Consider the following 23,273-nt stretch of genomic DNA (forward strand, 5'->3'; position numbering starts at 1 on the left):
CTCGATTAAATTTTTGATTTTTTATTTGTCGTGTTGGCACGACTAGGGACGCGTTCGAAAATCCTACCCGTTAGGTAAAGTTAGGTTTCATTGACCAATTAGGACAAAGAAATCTTTGCTCCTTTTGTCCCGATTGGTCAAATCAAATTGGTCAATTTAATTAAATTGGTAGAATTTTCGAACGCACTCTAACGCGCGACCGTTTTAGACCAACCGTTTCCAACCGCTTTCGTTGAGCGTTTTATTAATTAACTGCTTTGGAAATTTGTGTTTTTCAGTGTTTTTATTATTTTAACGAACAATAAGCGACGTAATCACGGCGAGTTAAGATCGCGTGATGACTAGCTAAGCTGTATCAGCTCACATCGAAGTGCAAAATTTGAAATGTAGCCTGTGAGGAAGCGAATGGGCAGGTGAACGAATACGTTCTTTGTGTTCAAACGTCTTTTATGCAGGTCAAGCCATTTCGAAATTCGTCGGGATGAGCGCGACACCCGATAAAGACGAGCGTAGAAAACGCTCGCTGGAAGCCGGCAGAGAAATGGCAAGCCTCCTCTTTTTCTTTTCTCTATTATCGAGACGTTCATCGTTTCTACTGTGTATTCTTTTTGTTTACTCCAATTACATCATTTGTTTATATTATTAATTTTATGCTCATGTTAATTTGCTATCTGTTTCATCAACTCTATTTTCAATAAATAGCACAGTCTGCGTTATAAGAATATATTATTAAGATCTGATGTATTTAATAATAATTTCGACTTTTCGTTACAGTTGGAGAAATACAAAGCAAAGCGATCTAGTAAAAACATAGGTACAAATATGCAATGCGTGGAACAGTCTGACGACGAATCATTACACAACGAAAAATCTACATTGGTTAAAGAATCTGGCGTAAGGATAAAAAACAATAGCTTTGCGTAATTGTATATTTAACATACAGTATTTTTTTGCATAATTAGTATTGATTGTTCATGTTATATTTTTCTTTTTACGTAAAGATAAATGAAGATATATCCTCGAGAGATATAACACACAGCAGTGTAAGTATAAGCGAAGGAGATGGTGATCTAGAAGGATTAGCAGGACGTGTTGCAGAACTGGAAGAATTATTACAAGGGAAAGAAGCTATAGTTGGAGCTTTAAATGCAGAAATTGATCATCTGCGAGCTGAGACATCCTCTCCAAATTCATCACAAAGCCAGAGCAGTAGTGTACATGGAAGAGATATTATATCTTTGTATCATATAAAAGTAAGTCACATATTTGAACAGAATTTTTTTTTCAAAAGTTAGAAAAAAAAATTAAAACAGTAATACTCTCACTTCTTTTTTTTTTTTGATATATTTGATAAACTTTTTCTTTTCTTTTTCCTAATCTACTTTAATAAGAGTTCTGCTATGATTTCAATTCCAAATAATAATAGCCTGAAGATAGCTTGTAATTTTACTGGGTTTTTTTTTGTATATAAATATATCTTGCTGAATTAATTACCATTATGTAATATTTTTCTTGTCAAACAGTTGCAAGAATTTGAAAAAGCACTGTATCAACGTGATAATCTAATAGAACACTTGACAGCATCTTTAGAGCAAGCATTATCTGCCAGAGATGCTGTCACAGGACAACTTAATGCCTTAAATACCATGCAGATCGACAATCCTGTGATAAATAACATGAACTTGCAGCAAAAAGTAAATACCACATACTTCATGTTTTTGCACTTTGTAATTTCTAACGATGATAACCTTATTAGATGATAAACAATTATGAATGTTTTAGATTGAGGCTCTGGAAACAACAATGAACGATAAAGAAGCGTCAATACGTCGGTTGAACGCGCATTTGACAGATATTCGTAAACATGTACAAACATTGGAGATGGAAAGAGAAACGCGAAACGCAGAAATCAATGATTATAAATTGCAGATAGATAATCTAACTGAGCAAATTCGTCTCAGTGCTTCGGAGAAAAATGTAAACATTGATGAAACCTTGGCACAACAGAAACAATATGAAGCACGTGTTGACAAGATCAAACAGGATATGCAGCATATTTTGAACAAATTTACCACTGTAACAAATGCCAATGCAACGCGTCATCAGCAAGAATTAAAGGTAAGTGCTTTATTGTAATATTCTTTTATAATAATTCTTTTATATAATATTATATAACTTTTTGTTTAAATATTTTAATTATACAGAGTGAGTTAAGAGAAGAGGGAAATATTTTGGGAGACGATAGTATGGATCAGCGTAAAAAAAAAGTTTATATGAACATGATTATTATTCTCAATAGTTTTGAAGATACAGCTGTTTGAATGTTGTGGAAGTACAATAATAATTAATGATACATGTGTTATGTTCGCAACAAATGCTCAAGAATGAATCATGAACGTCAATATACTTTACAACTTGTGTTCTAAGATTGCTTGTCGTTCCTCTGAATGTAGCGTGCTGTTCTTTTGTACGAGTAGCAGCATTCAAAATACGAACAATCAATTAAGAATAATAACCATGTTCATATAAACTTTCTTTACAATGACCCATACTATCACCTCCCAAAATATTTCCCTCTTCTGATTCACCCTGTATAATTATATGACTTTTTTATTTAAAAAACGAACAAAGAAACGGGCAATCAGAGCCAAGCGCAGTAATTTGGTGCAAAGAATTTAATGTTAAAAAATTATAAATAAATATACAAAGAACATGTTTCTTACAGAGCCTTTATAACTTGTAATTTAATAATTTTTTATTTAAATATAATTGTAGGAATTAACCATAAAAAACGAAACTGAAATTGCCGATATAAAAGCCAAGCATGACGAATGTATCAAAGTACTGAAGGATGAAAACAAAATGTTAGCCGATCGTTTAAACAAGGAATTGCCAAACTTGGAAAGCAGGCATGCCAAGGAATTGTCCGTTTTTCAAACGCAATTGGCCCATTATAAGAAAACTGTCGAAGCATTAAAGCTCGAATTGATGAATCATGCCGAATCCCAAAAAGTGGCTCAATCTGAAGCCCATTTGTACTCAAATGTAAATTAATTATACTAGAATAAAATAAAATGTTTCCACTCTGTTCGAAAAAAAAAATAAAGAAAAGAAAAAGCATATACGTAATATATATAAGAATAAGGTACAACGAGATATTTTGCGTATATGTAAAAAAAATATTTTTATATTTTTATAATATAAAAATAACAAATACGAAACATTTTATATTTTTCATAAATTAATATTTTATTATTAACAATAGAAAAATCTATTGTACTCACAATTTTTTCTAGTATCTCATCGGAGATCGGAGGATAACGAAGCCACAACAAGATTTGTAACATGACGTTATCGACTCACACTGTCAACATCCTCGATTAAATTTTTGATTTTTTATTTGTCGTGTTGGCACGACTAGGGACGCGTTCGAAAATCCTACCCGTTAGGTAAAGTTAGGTTTCATTGACCAATTAGGACAAAGAAATCTTTGCTCCTTTTGTCCCGATTGGTCAAATCAAATTGGTCAATTTAATTAAATTGGTAGAATTTTCGAACGCACTCTAACGCGCGACCGTTTTAGACCAACCGTTTCCAACCGCTTTCGTTGAGCGTTTTATTAATTAACTGCTTTGGAAATTTGTGTTTTTCAGTGTTTTTATTATTTTAACGAACAATAAGCGACGTAATCACGGCGAGTTAAGATCGCGTGATGACTAGCTAAGCTGTATCAGCTCACATCGAAGTGCAAAATTTGAAATGTAGCCTGTGAGGAAGCGAATGGGCAGGTGAACGAATACGTTCTTTGTGTTCAAACGTCTTTTATGCAGGTCAAGCCATTTCGAAATTCATCGGGATGAGCGCGACACCCGATAAAGACGAGCGTAGAAAACGCTCGCTGGAAGCCGGCAGAGAAATGGCAAGCCTCCTCTTTTTCTTTTCTCTATTATCGAGACGTTCATCGTTTCTACTGTGTATTCTTTTTGTTTACTCCAATTACATCATTTGTTTATATTATTAATTTTATGCTCATGTTAATTTGCTATCTGTTTCATCAACTCTATTTTCAATAAATAGCACAGTCTGCGTTATAAGAATATATTATTAAGATCTGATGTATTTAATAATAATTTCGACTTTTCGTTACAGTTGGAGAAATACAAAGCAAAGCGATCTAGTAAAAACATAGGTACAAATATGCAATGCGTGGAACAGTCTGACGACGAATCATTACACAACGAAAAATCTACATTGGTTAAAGAATCTGGCGTAAGGATAAAAAACAATAGCTTTGCGTAATTGTATATTTAACATACAGTATTTTTTTGCATAATTAGTATTGATTGTTCATGTTATATTTTTCTTTTTACGTAAAGATAAATGAAGATATATCCTCGAGAGATATAACACACAGCAGTGTAAGTATAAGCGAAGGAGATGGTGATCTAGAAGGATTAGCAGGACGTGTTGCAGAACTGGAAGAATTATTACAAGGGAAAGAAGCTATAGTTGGAGCTTTAAATGCAGAAATTGATCATCTGCGAGCTGAGACATCCTCTCCAAATTCATCACAAAGCCAGAGCAGTAGTGTACATGGAAGAGATATTATATCTTTGTATCATATAAAAGTAAGTCACATATTTGAACAGAATTTTTTTTTCAAAAGTTAGAAAAAAAAATTAAAACAGTAATACTCTCACTTCTTTTTTTTTTTTGATATATTTGATAAACTTTTTCTTTTCTTTTTCCTAATCTACTTTAATAAGAGTTCTGCTATGATTTCAATTCCAAATAATAATAGCCTGAAGATAGCTTGTAATTTTACTGGGTTTTTTTTTGTATATAAATATATCTTGCTGAATTAATTACCATTATGTAATATTTTTCTTGTCAAACAGTTGCAAGAATTTGAAAAAGCACTGTATCAACGTGATAATCTAATAGAACACTTGACAGCATCTTTAGAGCAAGCATTATCTGCCAGAGATGCTGTCACAGGACAACTTAATGCCTTAAATACCATGCAGATCGACAATCCTGTGATAAATAACATGAACTTGCAGCAAAAAGTAAATACCACATACTTCATGTTTTTGCACTTTGTAATTTCTAACGATGATAACCTTATTAGATGATAAACAATTATGAATGTTTTAGATTGAGGCTCTGGAAACAACAATGAACGATAAAGAAGCGTCAATACGTCGGTTGAACGCGCATTTGACAGATATTCGTAAACATGTACAAACATTGGAGATGGAAAGAGAAACGCGAAACGCAGAAATCAATGATTATAAATTGCAGATAGATAATCTAACTGAGCAAATTCGTCTCAGTGCTTCGGAGAAAAATGTAAACATTGATGAAACCTTGGCACAACAGAAACAATATGAAGCACGTGTTGACAAGATCAAACAGGATATGCAGCATATTTTGAACAAATTTACCACTGTAACAAATGCCAATGCAACGCGTCATCAGCAAGAATTAAAGGTAAGTGCTTTATTGTAATATTCTTTTATAATAATTCTTTTATATAATATTATATAACTTTTTGTTTAAATATTTTAATTATACAGAGTGAGTTAAGAGAAGAGGGAAATATTTTGGGAGACGATAGTATGGATCAGCGTAAAAAAAAAGTTTATATGAACATGATTATTATTCTCAATAGTTTTGAAGATACAGCTGTTTGAATGTTGTGGAAGTACAATAATAATTAATGATACATGTGTTATGTTCGCAACAAATGCTCAAGAATGAATCATGAACGTCAATATACTTTACAACTTGTGTTCTAAGATTGCTTGTCGTTCCTCTGAATGTAGCGTGCTGTTCTTTTGTACGAGTAGCAGCATTCAAAATACGAACAATCAATTAAGAATAATAACCATGTTCATATAAACTTTCTTTACAATGACCCATACTATCACCTCCCAAAATATTTCCCTCTTCTGATTCACCCTGTATAATTATATGACTTTTTTATTTAAAAAACGAACAAAGAAACGGGCAATCAGAGCCAAGCGCAGTAATTTGGTGCAAAGAATTTAATGTTAAAAAATTATAAATAAATATACAAAGAACATGTTTCTTACAGAGCCTTTATAACTTGTAATTTAATAATTTTTTATTTAAATATAATTGTAGGAATTAACCATAAAAAACGAAACTGAAATTGCCGATATAAAAGCCAAGCATGACGAATGTATCAAAGTACTGAAGGATGAAAACAAAATGTTAGCCGATCGTTTAAACAAGGAATTGCCAAACTTGGAAAGCAGGCATGCCAAGGAATTGTCCGTTTTTCAAACGCAATTGGCCCATTATAAGAAAACTGTCGAAGCATTAAAGCTCGAATTGATGAATCATGCCGAATCCCAAAAAGTGGCTCAATCTGAAGCCCATTTGTACAAATCAAAACTCGACGAATTGAGATTTGAAGCAGAGAACGAACGACGTATGCAAAGTCTACACTTTCAAAAGGAGAAGGAATTGTTAAATGAACAAATCAAACTGCACAAAATTCAGCTAGAGGAAATCACGTCGAAGCACATTGCAACGATGAGCATTCTCGAGTCCAAGGAGAGTATTGAACGATCGCTAGAACAGGCTTTATCGAATGCCACTATGCTAAAGCAGGAGAACGACTCGCTGAAATATAAGCTGGATGATTTGTCGTGCAGATATTCAGCGGCACAGTCGATGATAGAAAACAGTCAGATGCATGAAAGAACTCTGAGTGGTAAGATATATGAACTAGAAAGGTCTTTGTCGCGATTCGACGCTACGAGCGTCAGCACAGTTAGCGAACTAGGTGAAACCATGTACAAGACTTTTGATGATGAAGCTCTTCAGCACCAAATGATAAAACGAAAGTTTGAGGATAAAATGGAGATGGAAAGACTATTGGTTGAAAAAATTCACATTCTCGAAGAAGATTTGGGCAAAGCGAACGATAAGCTAGAACAGACCGATCTCGCAAAGAAAACCTATGAAAAACAGCTGAAAGATATGAAAAATACATGTGACAAGCTGCAACAGGAAGTTAATTCCTTGAAAGAAATCAATCATGCGATGTCTCATGATAATTCTACTCAAGAATATTTTGAGAGCGATATTCCAGCGAATGTTGATTTGGCGCGACATGTAGAAGCTCAACAAAGAGAAATTGAGAGTCTGAAGCTACTCATGGAACAGAAAGAAACAGAGAATGTGAAATGTAAAAAAGATTTAATTGAAATAACAGAGAAAACGAAAAAGCTGGAAGCACAATGCGAACAATTAAGAGACGGCTTGGTCCAGGCTTGGACTCAATGCGCTGAGTTTGAAGAAAAATTGAACCAAACTGCGACGAGTGATAGCAGTAAAGTCAATACTTCCTTAAATAGTACGACTTCCAAGCACTTTAAAGCAAATCAAAGTTTGGATGACAGTGTTAGAAAAAAAAATTAAAACAGTAATACTCTCACTTCTTTTTTTTTTTTGATATATTTGATAAACTTTTTCTTTTCTTTTTCCTAATCTACTTTAATAAGAGTTCTGCTATGATTTCAATTCCAAATAATAATAGCCTGAAGATAGCTTGTAATTTTACTGGGTTTTTTTTTGTATATAAATATATCTTGCTGAATTAATTACCATTATGTAATATTTTTCTTGTCAAACAGTTGCAAGAATTTGAAAAAGCACTGTATCAACGTGATAATCTAATAGAACACTTGACAGCATCTTTAGAGCAAGCATTATCTGCCAGAGATGCTGTCACAGGACAACTTAATGCCTTAAATACCATGCAGATCGACAATCCTGTGATAAATAACATGAACTTGCAGCAAAAAGTAAATACCACATACTTCATGTTTTTGCACTTTGTAATTTCTAACGATGATAACCTTATTAGATGATAAACAATTATGAATGTTTTAGATTGAGGCTCTGGAAACAACAATGAACGATAAAGAAGCGTCAATACGTCGGTTGAACGCGCATTTGACAGATATTCGTAAACATGTACAAACATTGGAGATGGAAAGAGAAACGCGAAACGCAGAAATCAATGATTATAAATTGCAGATAGATAATCTAACTGAGCAAATTCGTCTCAGTGCTTCGGAGAAAAATGTAAACATTGATGAAACCTTGGCACAACAGAAACAATATGAAGCACGTGTTGACAAGATCAAACAGGATATGCAGCATATTTTGAACAAATTTACCACTGTAACAAATGCCAATGCAACGCGTCATCAGCAAGAATTAAAGGTAAGTGCTTTATTGTAATATTCTTTTATAATAATTCTTTTATATAATATTATATAACTTTTTGTTTAAATATTTTAATTATACAGAGTGAGTTAAGAGAAGAGGGAAATATTTTGGGAGACGATAGTATGGATCAGCGTAAAAAAAAAGTTTATATGAACATGATTATTATTCTCAATAGTTTTGAAGATACAGCTGTTTGAATGTTGTGGAAGTACAATAATAATTAATGATACATGTGTTATGTTCGCAACAAATGCTCAAGAATGAATCATGAACGTCAATATACTTTACAACTTGTGTTCTAAGATTGCTTGTCGTTCCTCTGAATGTAGCGTGCTGTTCTTTTGTACGAGTAGCAGCATTCAAAATACGAACAATCAATTAAGAATAATAACCATGTTCATATAAACTTTCTTTACAATGACCCATACTATCGCCTCCCAAAATATTTCCCTCTTCTGATTCACCCTGTATAATTATATGACTTTTTTATTTAAAAAACGAACAAAGAAACGGGCAATCAGAGCCAAGCGCAGTAATTTGGTGCAAAGAATTTAATGTTAAAAAATTATAAATAAATATACAAAGAACATGTTTCTTACAGAGCCTTTATAACTTGTAATTTAATAATTTTTTATTTAAATATAATTGTAGGAATTAACCATAAAAAACGAAACTGAAATTGCCGATATAAAAGCCAAGCATGACGAATGTATCAAAGTACTGAAGGATGAAAACAAAATGTTAGCCGATCGTTTAAACAAGGAATTGCCAAACTTGGAAAGCAGGCATGCCAAGGAATTGTCCGTTTTTCAAACGCAATTGGCCCATTATAAGAAAACTGTCGAAGCATTAAAGCTCGAATTGATGAATCATGCCGAATCCCAAAAAGTCGCTCAATCTGAAGCCCATTTGTACAAATCAAAACTCGACGAATTGAGATTTGAAGCAGAGAACGAACGACGTATGCAAAGTCTACACTTTCAAAAGGAGAAGGAATTGTTAAATGAACAAATCAAACTGCACAAAATTCAGCTAGAGGAAATCACGTCGAAGCACATTGCAACGATGAGCATTCTCGAGTCCAAGGAGAGTATTGAACGATCGCTAGAACAGGCTTTATCGAATGCCACTATGCTAAAGCAGGAGAACGACTCGCTGAAATATAAGCTGGATGATTTGTCGTGCAGATATTCAGCGGCACAGTCGATGATAGAAAACAGTCAGATGCATGAAAGAACTCTGAGTGGTAAGATATATGAACTAGAAAGGTCTTTGTCGCGATTCGACGCTACGAGCGTCAGCACAGTTAGCGAACTAGGTGAAACCATGTACAAGACTTTTGATGATGAAGCTCTTCAGCACCAAATGATAAAACGAAAGTTTGAGGATAAAATGGAGATGGAAAGACTATTGGTTGAAAAAATTCACATTCTCGAAGAAGATTTGGGCAAAGCGAACGATAAGCTAGAACAGACCGATCTCGCAAAGAAAACCTATGAAAAACAGCTGAAAGATATGAAAAATACATGTGACAAGCTGCAACAGGAAGTTAATTCCTTGAAAGAAATCAATCATGCGATGTCTCATGATAATTCTACTCAAGAATATTTTGAGAGCGATATTCCAGCGAATGTTGATTTGGCGCGACATGTAGAAGCTCAACAAAGAGAAATTGAGAGTCTGAAGCTACTCATGGAACAGAAAGAAACAGAGAATGTGAAATGTAAAAAAGATTTAATTGAAATAACAGAGAAAACGAAAAAGCTGGAAGCACAATGCGAACAATTAAGAGACGGCTTGGTCCAGGCTTGGACTCAATGCGCTGAGTTTGAAGAAAAATTGAACCAAACTGCGACGAGTGATAGCAGTAAAGTCAATACTTCCTTAAATAGTACGACTTCCAAGCACTTTAAAGCAAATCAAAGTTTGGATGACAGTGCATCAGATCAAAATATAATAGATCAAACAAAAGCTCCAGAAACAAACATTACTGATATCAGCACATTAGTAGATAATAGTAACGTGAAAAACAGCGAGAATTTACATAAGGAAATGCAGCAAATTCTGGAAGGCGAATTAAGCGTAGATAAGATTAAGTTCAAGTTATGTCGTTATTACACGGTATGCGAGAAAATAGCCGCCGAAAAAGCGCTGCTCTCAATGGAGAACGCCGCTTTACGAATGGAGAAGGAACTTCTAAGCCAAGAAATCCAGGACATTATAACTCGATGTAAAGAAGAACTAGAATCTGTTAAAGCGGATTCTGCCAAAGAAATCAACAGATTGCAGTTGTTGGTGCAGACTTTCAAATCATTTCAGGCAAGTCTTTATTCTTATTTGGTGTTTTTCCTGTTTCCATTTGGGGAGTTTCTTACAATGTTTATGCTTATGCTCTTATATAGTTTTTCTACTATAACCCTTTTTTAATTGTATTTTTTTTCTTTTTTTTCTCAAGAATGGGAATGACACCAATGATATAAAAGCTGAACTTAATGCACGCCATGCTAAGGAGATGGAGGAACTTCGAACATACTTCGAGCAAAAGTGCTTGCAGATGGAAAAGCAATATTCCGAGGAGATTTTCAGCCAGCAATCAAAACGGATTTCTGACAATGATAGTGAAACCGAAGAGCTAACAGATGATCTATATTTTGGTGGTGCAGGCGATTGTTTGAACGCGTCCAATTCCCGAGCAGCGATTTCTGATGCCAACGAAGAATCTCTGAAGGACAAGATACTGGATGCTGAAAAACAAGCGCGTCTCGAAACAGAATACGAAAATAGTATCCAAGCATTGAGGCAAGAATTGGAACATAAAGTGAAGAAAATTCAAATTATCAAGGCTGACTATGAGAAAGCAATCAAAGAACAGAAAGAGTTGCATGAATGTCAAATTCGCGATATTGAAGCAAAACTGGAACGTTCGTCTGCTATATCCATTGTGCACCAGGTGAGAAAAAATTTTCTAATTATTATGATACTTCGCTTTATTAATAACATACGTTTGTTGATAATAGCAATTTTTGTGCAATACTTAATGTGTGTTGTATGCAAAGACTGTTTGCTTGCAATAGTAATATTCGAATATGCTATTATAAAACAGCTCAAATTTTAAAAGTATCGATATATAAATGCTACAAAATTCTTCATATTTAAAGAAATGGAAAATATTTAAATTTTCTTGAATGAATTTCAATTCTAAAACAATATAAAACCACTATATTGCTTTTTTCATATTCTGCATACAATTCTTCAGAAACTCTTCACGAAACAGAATTTTAATAGCCTATCTTGTTGAAATGTATATGTAAATCTTATTTCTTCATAAAATAGATATCAACAATTAATTGAGAAATTCGAATTAAAATTTATTATATTTTATCTCTGTTAAAAATAGAACAAAGTTTTTATATATATAATTAGAATTAATTAGATATACTTATACTCGATTGGATTCATTATATTTATTATAAAAAGTTATGACAAAATTTTTATTATAAAATTCATGAAGCGTGTTAAAATGTAGATGCATGGCGTGATCAGCGTGCACTAATTATTATTAGTACATTTCTCATCTTAGTATGATCTTGAGATCTCTAGAAAAAAAAAATCTTTTGTTCTACAATCTCTATGATCTTTTTTATTTATTATAATTAATGCATTTTCTTCTTTTATACTATACCAATAAAAAAAATAAATTATTTCATTATGATAATTTATATCAAAGTGCAAATTTACTTGTGACTAACATACCGCTATGCGACTTCATATTTGCATGCAGTATTGTCAGACAGAATGGGAGGCATCGGAAAATGGTGAATTATCGAGACTGCGTGACGCGTATAATCATCAATTGGAAGAACAGGTCGCACTAGCTAGACAGGACATTGTCAACGCTCTTCAAGAACAATTTCAGGTAGATGTGGATCATCAGAAACTGGGCTGATTGAGAATGAAATATAAGGGGAATAAACATTAGCTACAATTTTTCAAAAATAATTTATAATTTCTGTATGTGTTACTTCGTATGTTGCCATAAAAGCTTTTGCTACTAGAATTTGCCTTTGTATTTGTGTAATGATTTATTAAAAGCCATTAGATGTTTATTAAAAATCTGTTGTAATTATGTGCAGGCACTATTATCAGTGGAAGCAGATAAAGAAGATAATTGGCCAACCGAATTGTTAGAACTACGAGATAAATTTACATGCAATGCTAAGCAAGAAATTCAGGAAATAAAAAAAATGCATAGTGCTGAATTAACTCATCTGAGAGATGAACACGATTGCATTGTAGCACGAATGTGTGAGCAACACCAAAGAGAAATCGCCATTCTTAAGACTCAGAATCCAGGTAATAATCAAGAAGTTGGCTATGTTGGATCTTCAGATAATATCATGGAAGAAAGGTAATTGATAAAATATTATCTTATAATTTTAACACAATCATAGAAAACTTAGTCATTGAAAATATTTAACATATATTTTTTTAAATATTTAATATTTTATATTATTGAAAGATTTAATATTCGAATTGATTTCTAATATTGAGAATTAAAATAATTAGAGTCTTGGATTTCCAAAGACCACAATATGAAAAATACTTAACTCTACAAATATTTTATCATGCTTAGATATACAATGTCAAATTTTTATTAGGGATAACTTAAAGAAGACATGTATAACTCTCAAAAATTTGATTGGGGAATTAGTTAATTATTTTGCCATCTGTGAAGAAGAAGTTAACAACACTCTGATCAATGAAGTTCTGAAAAGACAATTAACAGAGTCCGTCTTTACTCATGAAGGAAATTTAAGCAAGGACGACAGTGTTATATCAGAAACACAATACAAAGACCAAAAATCCAACTTATCCATTAAAAGGGTCCATTTTGCTCCACAATCGAGCAAAATAAATTCTATTGTTAACAGCGATAACAAGACATGGGTTGAGGAAGACATGGATGAGATATTAAGAAAGGAGTTAAAGGCTTGTTTAAGACGTCTAAAGTCGGATAGCACACAAATACTCAATCTTTCGCTACCAAACAACGAAGACAATATTGCATTGCCATCAAAAGAGACTCTCTTAGCAAGTCAAATTAATGAAGAGCTTTCCTTGAAACTGAATCATGCTGAAGCTTTGATAATAGGCTATCAAGAAGAAGCAGAACAATTAAAATTGCATATTTTGGACCTACAACAAAAATTGATTAGCGCAGAGAGCAAAAAAGAAGTCATCACAGAGGGATACGGCGAAAGTGATCTCTCTGGAATTGATATAACACTGCCAGACTTTTTACAGGTGCAAGAAAAAGGTAAATTTTGTATCTAACTTTTGTATCAATTAATAGCTTATTTATTAAACATATATAGAATTAATTATGTTATATAATTTATTTTACGGATCAATTATAATTTCAATATCTTGGAGAAAAAAGATATTTAATTCGATATCGAACTGAAAAGTTATATTGATTGCTCTCGATTGATCTCGATATGTGTGTATCATTTCAGTAGTACACTTATGTTTTGCATTTTTAATATTTTTTTTATATGATATGTTTTTATATATAATTTGCAGCTAAACATGTATTATCGAATGGCGGTGGCGACGCATCTTATTTACTGCAATTGATAGAGGAGTTGTGCAGGCAAAATGACAAACTAATAGACGATTCTAAAAGAGAAAAGGAGGATTTACAACAACAGGTAAAATCATTCATTTTTATTATTCGTCAAAATGCATTGTTGCATGATTTCTGATTATTCGATATTGGTATGTCGATACAGTGATGAGTATTGTGGTGTACTGTTCATTGAAAAACACGACTTGTCTTTGTAATTCATCACAATTCCAGACACTTCCGTATTCACAAGCTTCATATAGATATTACATTTATATCGTACCTGTTTATCATATAGCAATACACACACAATTAATAAAAATATTTGTTTTTCTTTACATGGCATGTTTTCTACACAATTTATTAATATATATATATACATTTACTTTTTTTTTTTTAACTATTGGAAGAGATTAAAAATAGTAATCCTTTGTCACACACACTATACAGAGTGTCTTAAGAAAACTGAATATTGAAGTGCTTGAATTTTGAGATCTTTGGCTTCTGCATATTATTGGTTGGAATCACAAATTTTTCTCAAGTTTTTCAAATCTCTACGTTCTTTTATTTTAGATACTTAGATATATAAATTTTCATTTTGCTTGCACTTTATAATTTTCAGACACTGAAGTTCTTAATTATCTGTATTGATAATTAGAATATTTTGAACATTCCAATAATTTATTTCGAGAATAAATAAATTTACACATTCACTTTTCCTCATATATCCTGTATATAAACTAATTACAGTATTTTTCAGTAATTTTTAAAAAGGCCAGAATTTAGAACATTGTGCGCGTATGGCAATTATATATAATTCTTCCATAAATAAATATTTGATTAATCACATAGTTAATAAAGAGAATTCTCCAAATCAAAAATGCATAGTTCTGCGATGCAGGTTTTAAGAGATTGATTGGCGTTCTTGTCTTGCCAGCAGGTACCTTTAGAACCCACTCCTACCCCATACATTCACAGGGTTTGCTGCAAAAAGGTAAATTATAGAATTACTAATATTAATGTAAACGCTCTTCGCGTAAGTTACTCTTCCAAATCGGCTATAATAAATTAATGCACGTGTAACGCTCTATCACAATTAGAAAGTGTAAATAATTTTTTATTGAAATATCATTTATCTCATTTCTAACACCCATTTGTAATACTAATTACACATACGTTTGTGTTGTAGTGCTACTAAAATGTGTTGCATGTTGTTGCATGTTAATATTTATTATGTGGTGTTGCAATATATAATAACCGTTTTGCATGCTATATTGTAGCCGCGTTTTATTGTAATGCATAAAACGACTCCCCTTTTTATTATCTAATATGTTGCTATTAATTATTTTATTATTTGTGAATAAAACACATTATAACTAACATAATGACTAAAAGCATTGTCAAATAATTGAAATCCAATTAATATTGTTTCTAAGGATTGCAGATCTAAAAAAAAAAATTATTTTATTTCTTTTAAAATTCTTTTTTAAAACCCACAAATTTTGACTTTTTAAGTTCATTAACATAACTTTTTCACTTGGGATTTGTATAATTTCGAAAAATTCTTGAATATTTGAAAAAATCTTGACAATGTATTTATTTTATTTTTAAATTATATCTTAAAACGAGAGAATCAAATTCTGCACAAATTTGTCGAGTTGTCTACTAGCCCAAAAAAAAAATAAAAATGGAAATGTATCTATGATAAAAATTTATCACTATACATTTCTTTAACAATTATTCATTACTTCTAACTGTAATTATTTTTATCCAGATTGAAGCAGCGGACAAGCAATTGCGAGCAACGCGCCGATTTTTGGACGAGCAAGCGAGCGAGCGCGAGATGGAGCGGGATGAAGCCGCGAAACAAATTCAGCTTTTGCAAGAACAGCTCAAGGAACGCGAGCGTAAGAAGGAGAGAGATATGCGAATTAGTTCTGAGGTAAAACTTTTCTTAAAAATTTTATTCCTTTAAATGTGATGATTTTTTTGTTAAATACGAACACAGAGCATACGCTTTTTGTAATCACCCGCTGGCTAACTAGGGTTTACTGTCTTTTTAATTAATCCTTAGTTAGTTGATACTGTCAAAAATTGTGATATATATGTCGATTATTTTCGGAAAAGTTTTAGAGACAGACATTGTCCTAGATTTATGAATTTGAGAATTAGATGTCAGGATCCAAAAATGTAGAAATCTGAACAGACTTTAAGAAATATAATATCATAATAATTTGATTATCACTCTAAACTAATTTAAGGATTAATTAACGCAGACAATTCTAAATTCACTTTAGCAGTTATTGCACTAACCAGGAAATTTTAACTGGCATAACGACTGCCATTTCTAAAACTTAACTACAGGTCTCTGTGGTTTATTTTAATGTTAAATTTAACCTAGACTTAAGGCTGCTAAAAAAAGAACCTATGTCACTTACCCATGAAAAATGAGGTCAAATTTAAGCTTATATTGTACAAGATCCCTTTATATATTTAAATTATAACAACATTGCCATTTAAAAAATATGTATAGATTGCAAATACATATTATATGTAAATTATAATTACAGTCTAGCAATCAAATTTACCAATATTTTTATACAATTCTATACGCTAATAGCGCGTTGTTTTTATAAATTTTGGATAAAGTCACATAATATACTTATTTCTATAAAAAAATAGTCCAATGTATTTATTTCTATTAAAAACATTAGAGATAAAAAATACTAGATAAAACTTACATTTTATAGAATATGCGATTTGATCAACAATTCCCTTTTTGAAACAATTCTATTGAAAACACAAATGTAATACAGAATTTAAATTTAACTACAATTGAAAGAATTATTATTTTGGAAATTAATTGTATCGCTGGCAATTAATGTCACGCATCACTACTAATTGTATTAACACAAATTTTTCTGCACTCTGGTTTGGGTTTTCTATTTGTCGCACAAAGCAGTCTGAGCTATCATCTGAAACAACTTCAGGCATCCCTGAACTTCAAACCACGACCAATGCAACTGTGAGTGATATTGTATTTAATTTCATTTTTTGATCTTCTAATCTTTTTCTTTATTAACATACAGTGGCTAAGATAAATGTGTTTACTAAAATGTTATTTAGCAAATTGTGTGGCCATACAGTTTACTTGTTTATTTTATCTATTCCAAATAATATTGAGAAAAGTTAAATGCACTCAATGTATTTGAATGCTTCACAGATTAAAAGATTAAAAAATATGACATAATGAATAAGTTCAGACTACTTGACAAAAATATGTTTTACTTATTTTGTTTTTTATAGCTTTTCTGTATAATTTTTATTTAGTAAGTAATTATATAATTCTTTTTTGTATCATTAATTTTACACACACACGCACTCACACGCACACACACACACACACACATACATATTGTTTTCTTTTTTTATCCACTGTATGTTAGCATAAAATTATTGTAAAAACAGATATAATACATACTATATCTCTATGCTTTATATGTTGGGTCATGCTTGATTGGAATTGTAGGTGACATCCTGAAAAAAGCGATGCATTAATAACTCGCATATATGTCTACTATATATGTGATTTATGATTTATAGGTGGAGGCTCTTGAATCTCAGATGAGAGAAATGTCGTCGTTAATGTCCGACACAGAGGCGAAGAAATCGGAAAAGGAAAGTGAATTGAAGGCTGCGGTGGATAAAATATGGGTCTTACGAGATGTCATTGCTGACTTGGAGCAAAGGTTACAAGATAAGATTGAAAGGGAAGAATCCTTGCAATTGCAAATCAGTCAATTGGAAACCGTAATAACCGCGCAAACAAAGAATCAGCAGGATCTAGTTCAAGAGCTGGACGCTATCAAATCTGGCACTGAAAGCAGACATCTGAATGAACAAATTAATCATTTACGGGTAAATCAGATGGATAATATACATACATAAATTACACATATAAATATAAAAAGAGAAAGGAGAGAGAAAATAACATTACACAAGAGACAATTTTTTTTTCTATGTTTTAGGAGGAATTGAATAAGCACAAGTTAAGCTCAGAGCATTTTAATGTCAATTCGTCTGTCTTGAAGCAAATGAAAGCAGAGCTTCACGAGATGCAAAATCAATTAGACAGAAGAATCCGTGAGTTGGAATCCGTGCACATGTGCGGTTCAAATTTGAGCTTGAGTCAGCCGAGTGAAGACGTTTCGATCAGAGAACAAATCGATGCAACGCGATGTTTGACACCTGATGATCCATCCTCGCCGCCAATGTTACCGCTGGATCAAGTACTCAAGTTAAAAGATAAAATGCTGAAGCACGCACGAGCGGAGGAAGTGGCTTTTAAACGAATCAAAGATCTAGAGATGCAGTTGACAGCGATGAAGAATCAGAATGAGGAATTACTAGCAGAGCAAGAGATTTTACATCAAACAGCATCCGAGCAATTATTCCAGATTGAAGCGATGCGCGGTCGCTTAGAACAACACAAGCAAAGTGCTCCGTTTGCTCAGAAACAGGCAACATCTCGTTTAGAATTACAATTGTACGAAGCTACTACGAAATATCACTCTTTGGAGCAAACTATTACTAATAAAGAGATAGAATTGAAAGAATTGAAAGCTCAACTCGAAAGAACTAATCAAATGCTGGTAGAAAAGGAAGCAGAAATGGAAAATTTTTTACAATCGGAAAATGGCGCACTACGAAAGATTGATCAATTAAAAGATCAATTAAAACTCGTTCAAGAGGAAAAGAAAATGTTGCAAATAAAGCTTGGAAGCCAAGAGCATGCTCAATCGGAACTGCCACAATTGATTGACACCATGTTGTCAGATAAGAACGAGGAGATCGACCATCTGAAAGAGCAATTATCTAGAAAGGAGAAACAATTGAACGTCTATTCATCGCTTGCTTTGGACGAGACACAAATGAAGGATTTGACAAAACAAGCAGAGGCTAAGAACAGCGCGCGAACATTGAGCGATATTCTTTCCATACATTCGGAATGCGAGGAATTCCCTGAAGCTATTCGAGCGATTAATGCAACACACATGATGATATCACAAAATATCTCCAGCATCAGAGTTCCTACATCTGTATCGAAGAACACATTAACTACAAACACTTTTGATACTACACAAACACCTTTACTCAATGTAGACAAAATAGATGCGCAAGTTCCACCATTGGATTTAGATTCACACACACATAGTTTCAGTAATGATGTGCGTCATTCGGAAATGGAGCTACACCATACCGAAGACGAATCAAAATTATCATCTCCTAAGAACAATGATGTCAGCGAAGATTCTCGACAAACCGAAGAATTACTTAATGAAAAGATGAAGGAAATTGAGAACTTGTCAAATCAACTGCAAACTCTGCAACTCGAACTGGAATTAAAGTCCGAGGTTTTAAACAAATATGAAATCGAGTCGGCTTCCATGCAGAAACAATATCAAGAGTTGGAGGATGAGTATAAGGAAATTGTTGAAAACCTGGTACGAGATAAAAATTTTTATAAAGGTCAATATGAATTGACTCAGGCATCGGAGAGTAAAATAAAGAAAGATCTGGAAGAAGTCGAGAATATTTTAAAATTAAAGACAGACGAGCTTGAAGATCACAAGAACAAGATGCAAGTAAATGAAAAGATCATCACAGAGTTGAATATGGAGAACACAAAGCTGAAAAAAGAAATAACAATTAGAGAAAAGGATCAAATAAAAAACAACAGCTTCTTACTGCAGGAGAAGATGCAGGAACTGCAAAGATTCAAGGAACTCGTTCTAGAGAAGGATATTGCACTGGAAACTCTTCAGACACGCAATATTGAAATCGAAAACGAGAACAAGCAGTTGTACGAATTCAAGACGAAGCTTCATACGCGCGAACGGGAGATCGCTGAGTTACATGATGAGATCTTGCGATTGACGGACGGTCTAAATAATCGAGATCAGATTATCCGTAAATTGGAGGAGATAGCAAAACGGACAAGCGATATTCACTCAGGCGCATCGTCGCCTTCATCCTCTGTCAGTAACAAAGACCAAGAAATCCATCATCTGCAGGAGTTTCTGAAAGAAAAGGACAAAGTAATTAGGCAGATGAGCGACGATAGTAAGAGCTTGCAGCAAGCGCTGGAAACTATTCAGAACAAGATGAAAGAATCTGGTAATGTTGTGGAGCTGAGGAGGAAATTGAAGGATGAGCGCAGGCTGAACGAGGAGTTGAAAAATATAGTACAAAAGCTGCAGAAAGAATTAGAGTTAAAAGATGCGTCCGCGCAATGTTCGCAGGACGATAGCGATATTGAAGACATGGTCCAACGAGAACTGAATCTCTCCGCGCGATTGGATAAGCAAATTATGCAAGTTATTAAAAACGATAACAACGAGGAGATCGTCGAAGGAGCGACGAAAGAGTATCAGCAGAAGTTGAGCGAGATCTGTAAAGACAATAAGATACTGAAAAAACTGAAAGAGGATCTCGAAATTGAACGTGATTTAATGAAACATCAGATCGCTGAGTACGAGAATCGTATTCTACAATTGAAGGCGGATTTGGCAGAAGAGACAAAGAAGGTAGTCCAATTAGACAAGGAACTTGTGTCAGAGAGAAACACGGTAAAGTTTTTAAGGATGCAGATAGAAGAACATCGTCGGAAAACGGAAGTGGGACGAGCTCAGGACACAGAGTTGATCGAATTTCTGCAGAAAAAACTGAAAGCCTCTCTGGAGAACGAGGGGAAGCTTCGTAATGATTTAGCATCGATGAGGCAACAGCAGATTAATCTAGAATCACAATTTCTGTCCACGAAGAAATTAATAGAAACCGAAAACTTGCATAGATCCGCTGCAGCTGCGCAAAATAAATCAGAGAGGTATACATGCTAACTTTTAATTTATTTAATCTTTTATTGCTTTTATATATTATGCGGTCCTGCCTGTAATATTTTGCTTATGTTACCTTCACATGTTATTCGAGAATTATAGATTTAAACTGTCAAAGATATATTGTTGACATATTTGGCGATAGATATCAATGACGACAGAATATAATTACATTTTAATGAGATGACAAGTGCATAAAAAAAAATCTAAATTTTCCAAAAATGATTTTTCGTGTTGTATAATCTTTAATTTTTTAATTTTTTGTATTTAAGGACAAGCGAAGATCCCAAGGGAAGTCGCGAAAATACGGAGTTGCGGGAAAATATAAAGAGATTAGAAACTGAGATGAGTACATACGAAAAACGATTGGAAATTGCAACAGAAGAACGGGAAAAACTGATCAGCAGTGTAGCGTTAGCTAACGGGATGAAGGAAATCATGGAAGCAAATCTGCACAGAACCACGGAAGAATTGAAATTGCAAGAAGAGGAGTGTGATCATCTGCAGAAGCAGCTGAAAATGATGATGGAAGCTGAAAATAAGAAGCAAGAGCAACGAGATGCTGAACTAGACGAAATCAGAGGATTGCACAGAGAGATTAGCATTGCTCGGGAAACTAGGATAAATCTGGAGGCTGACATAAATCTTGCGAGGCAAAAACTGAAAGAATCCTCGGATCGGGAGCTGAAGCTTACACATATGGTGGAATCCTTGAAAGAGCGAGAGACTGAGCTCAATACAAAACTGATAATAGCAAAAGAGAAAGAGAAGAATCTAAAGGACTGGATCGAGAATTTGCAGCCAAGCTTAAAAACCGTTGCCGAAAGAGAGGAAGATACGAGGAACAAGCTGGTGAATTTCAACAAAGATACAGCGAGCTTCGCACAAAGAATTAAAGAATTAAATGAATTAGTTGAGAAATACTCTGTCGAGAAAAACAATCTTAAACGAAAACTTGACAAGATAACGATAGATAGGGACACAGCGATGCAGCGTGTAAGCTGTCTTGAAGGACGGATAAAGAAACTGAAAAATGGACAGGCTCCTACATCCAACAGCAATTCAACAACAATTTCTATTGAAAGGGTATCAAATTTTGTGCATTTTTAATTATTATAATATAATTATAATAATTGAAATATTGTATATGGATTCAATTTTTTTATCTTGAAACATTAAAAGACAACAGTTAATTTTAATGCATTATTTGCACTCTTATATTTTATATTTTTTTTAACATCTATATGCACAAAGATTAATCAATTATACATTTTAGAGTAAATAGCAATGATATATATATCTTACTCTTTATATATGGGTTCCAGTTGCAAAAACTTTATGGCTCATACTTACGAGTGGACAGCAGACGAAAGGCATTGGCATTCCAGAAGAAATATTTGCTGTGCATCGTTAGCACTTACCAGTATTGCGAGGAGAATACATTATGTGTGCTCGCGCAATTGACTCAAAATCAACGCGCTTACACGCGATCGTCGCGGAAAAAAACGGTGCGCTTCAGGATCGCTGTGTTAACGATAGTCAGTATATACAGGATGAAGTGGTTGACCCAACGTTGGCGAATAGGAAAACGCGTGGGTGCTAATGTTATTATAGGTAGTATAGATCAATTAATAATTGATGTGCCGCCTACCATCAAAATTGCGTCCAATTATTCCCCACCGGTGAGAGAAAGGACGACAAAGTAGGTAAAAAAAGACAAAAGTATTATATATTTTTCTATGAAATTTACACTAGAGATGATTATTTATCGAAAATCTCTTTAAAATGTGAAAAGACAAAGCAATTATCCAACAAAGAAACATATATCTCTAATTTGATATATTAGATTATTGTATTGTATGTATGTGTTCTAAAAAAAAGAGAGTCTTAAAAGCAATATTGTTGAAATCAAGTTATCAACTTAATCACGAACTCGAAACTTCACCATCTCGTCATATTCTTCTATTTATTAGCATATAACAGCATTTGGCTTACATTTGACTGCTTAATGAAATTTGAAGTATTTAGTCTGCATTTTTTATTACAACATTTATTATACACATTATATATTATTAACAAATTTGTATGTTCCAGAAAATTAAGCGGAATGAATGTCCTTGAACAGTATTATCAAGAAGTAAAAAATTTTCAAGAGACACTTGACGCAGTTTTGGCAGAGTCAGGAACTAGTCATATTATCTCAGAATAACATTATATTTTTAAAACTTGTAGGAGAAAGGAGAGAGAGAGAAAAAGAGGAGAAGTTTAGCTCTGTAATATTAGCATTAAGAATATTATGTAATCGTTTAAACAATCATCATATAGGTCGTGTTTCTTTAAATAGTTTGTTCACACGGCTTGACAATTTTCGAATTTTTTTTCTTTTTTTTTTTTTTTTTTTTTTTTTTTTTTTTTTTTCTTAGATTTTTAGACACGTAGATTTTTTTGGACTTGATCAAAATTGTAAATCCCTGGATTTA

General features: G+C 33.0%; 1 protein-coding gene across 3 annotated transcripts; it reads left to right on the top strand.

Moving 5' to 3' along the window:
* Positions 1-185: 185 nt before the first annotated feature.
* LOC115233329 (centrosomal protein of 290 kDa-like) lies at positions 186-23,192 on the top strand. 3 transcript variants are annotated; one of them, XM_029803671.1, is made up of 20 exons: positions 186-544; positions 775-894; positions 1,002-1,253; positions 1,524-1,694; positions 1,783-2,118; positions 2,776-3,012; positions 9,160-10,590; positions 10,727-11,221; positions 12,053-12,187; positions 12,405-12,679; positions 12,930-13,588; positions 13,855-13,982; positions 14,835-14,891; positions 15,672-15,839; positions 16,857-16,922; positions 17,501-17,815; positions 17,926-20,783; positions 21,066-21,879; positions 22,119-22,495; positions 22,888-23,192. In XM_029803671.1, the coding sequence occupies exons 1-20, from the start codon at positions 482-484 to the stop codon at positions 23,000-23,002; spliced, it is 9,072 nt and encodes a 3,023-aa protein (XP_029659531.1). In that variant the 5' UTR covers positions 186-481; the 3' UTR covers positions 23,003-23,192. The 3 variants fall into 3 exon arrangements, with proteins under 3 accessions (XP_029659531.1, XP_029659532.1, XP_029659533.1); XM_029803672.1 differs by lacking the exons at positions 186-544; positions 775-894; positions 1,002-1,253; ... (1 more) ...; positions 1,783-2,118; positions 2,776-3,012 and adding exons at positions 3,561-3,919; positions 4,150-4,269; positions 4,377-4,628; ... (1 more) ...; positions 5,158-5,493; positions 6,151-7,344 and having other exon boundaries at positions 10,117-10,590; positions 14,838-14,891; XM_029803673.1 differs by lacking the exons at positions 186-544; positions 775-894; positions 1,002-1,253; ... (1 more) ...; positions 1,783-2,118; positions 2,776-3,012 and adding exons at positions 7,589-7,841; positions 7,930-8,265 and having other exon boundaries at positions 8,923-10,590.
* Positions 23,193-23,273: the final 81 nt, after the last annotated feature.

Source organism: Formica exsecta, unplaced genomic scaffold (genome assembly GCF_003651465.1).
Source record: "Formica exsecta isolate Colony F162 unplaced genomic scaffold, ASM365146v1 scaffold170, whole genome shotgun sequence".
Classification (NCBI taxonomy): Eukaryota; Metazoa; Arthropoda; class Insecta; order Hymenoptera; family Formicidae; genus Formica; species Formica exsecta.

Excerpts from the sequence above, each read along its gene's own strand:
- LOC115233329 (XM_029803671.1), top strand. The coding sequence starts at position 482 with ATGAGCGCGACACCCGATAAAGACGAGCGTAGAAAACGCTCGCTGGAA. Across the intron at positions 20,784-21,065 it reads GCGCAAAATAAATCAGAGAG|GACAAGCGAAGATCCCAAGG; the intron begins GTATACATGCTA and ends TTTGTATTTAAG. Across the intron at positions 21,880-22,118 it reads CAACAATTTCTATTGAAAGG|TTGCAAAAACTTTATGGCTC; the intron begins GTATCAAATTTT and ends TATGGGTTCCAG.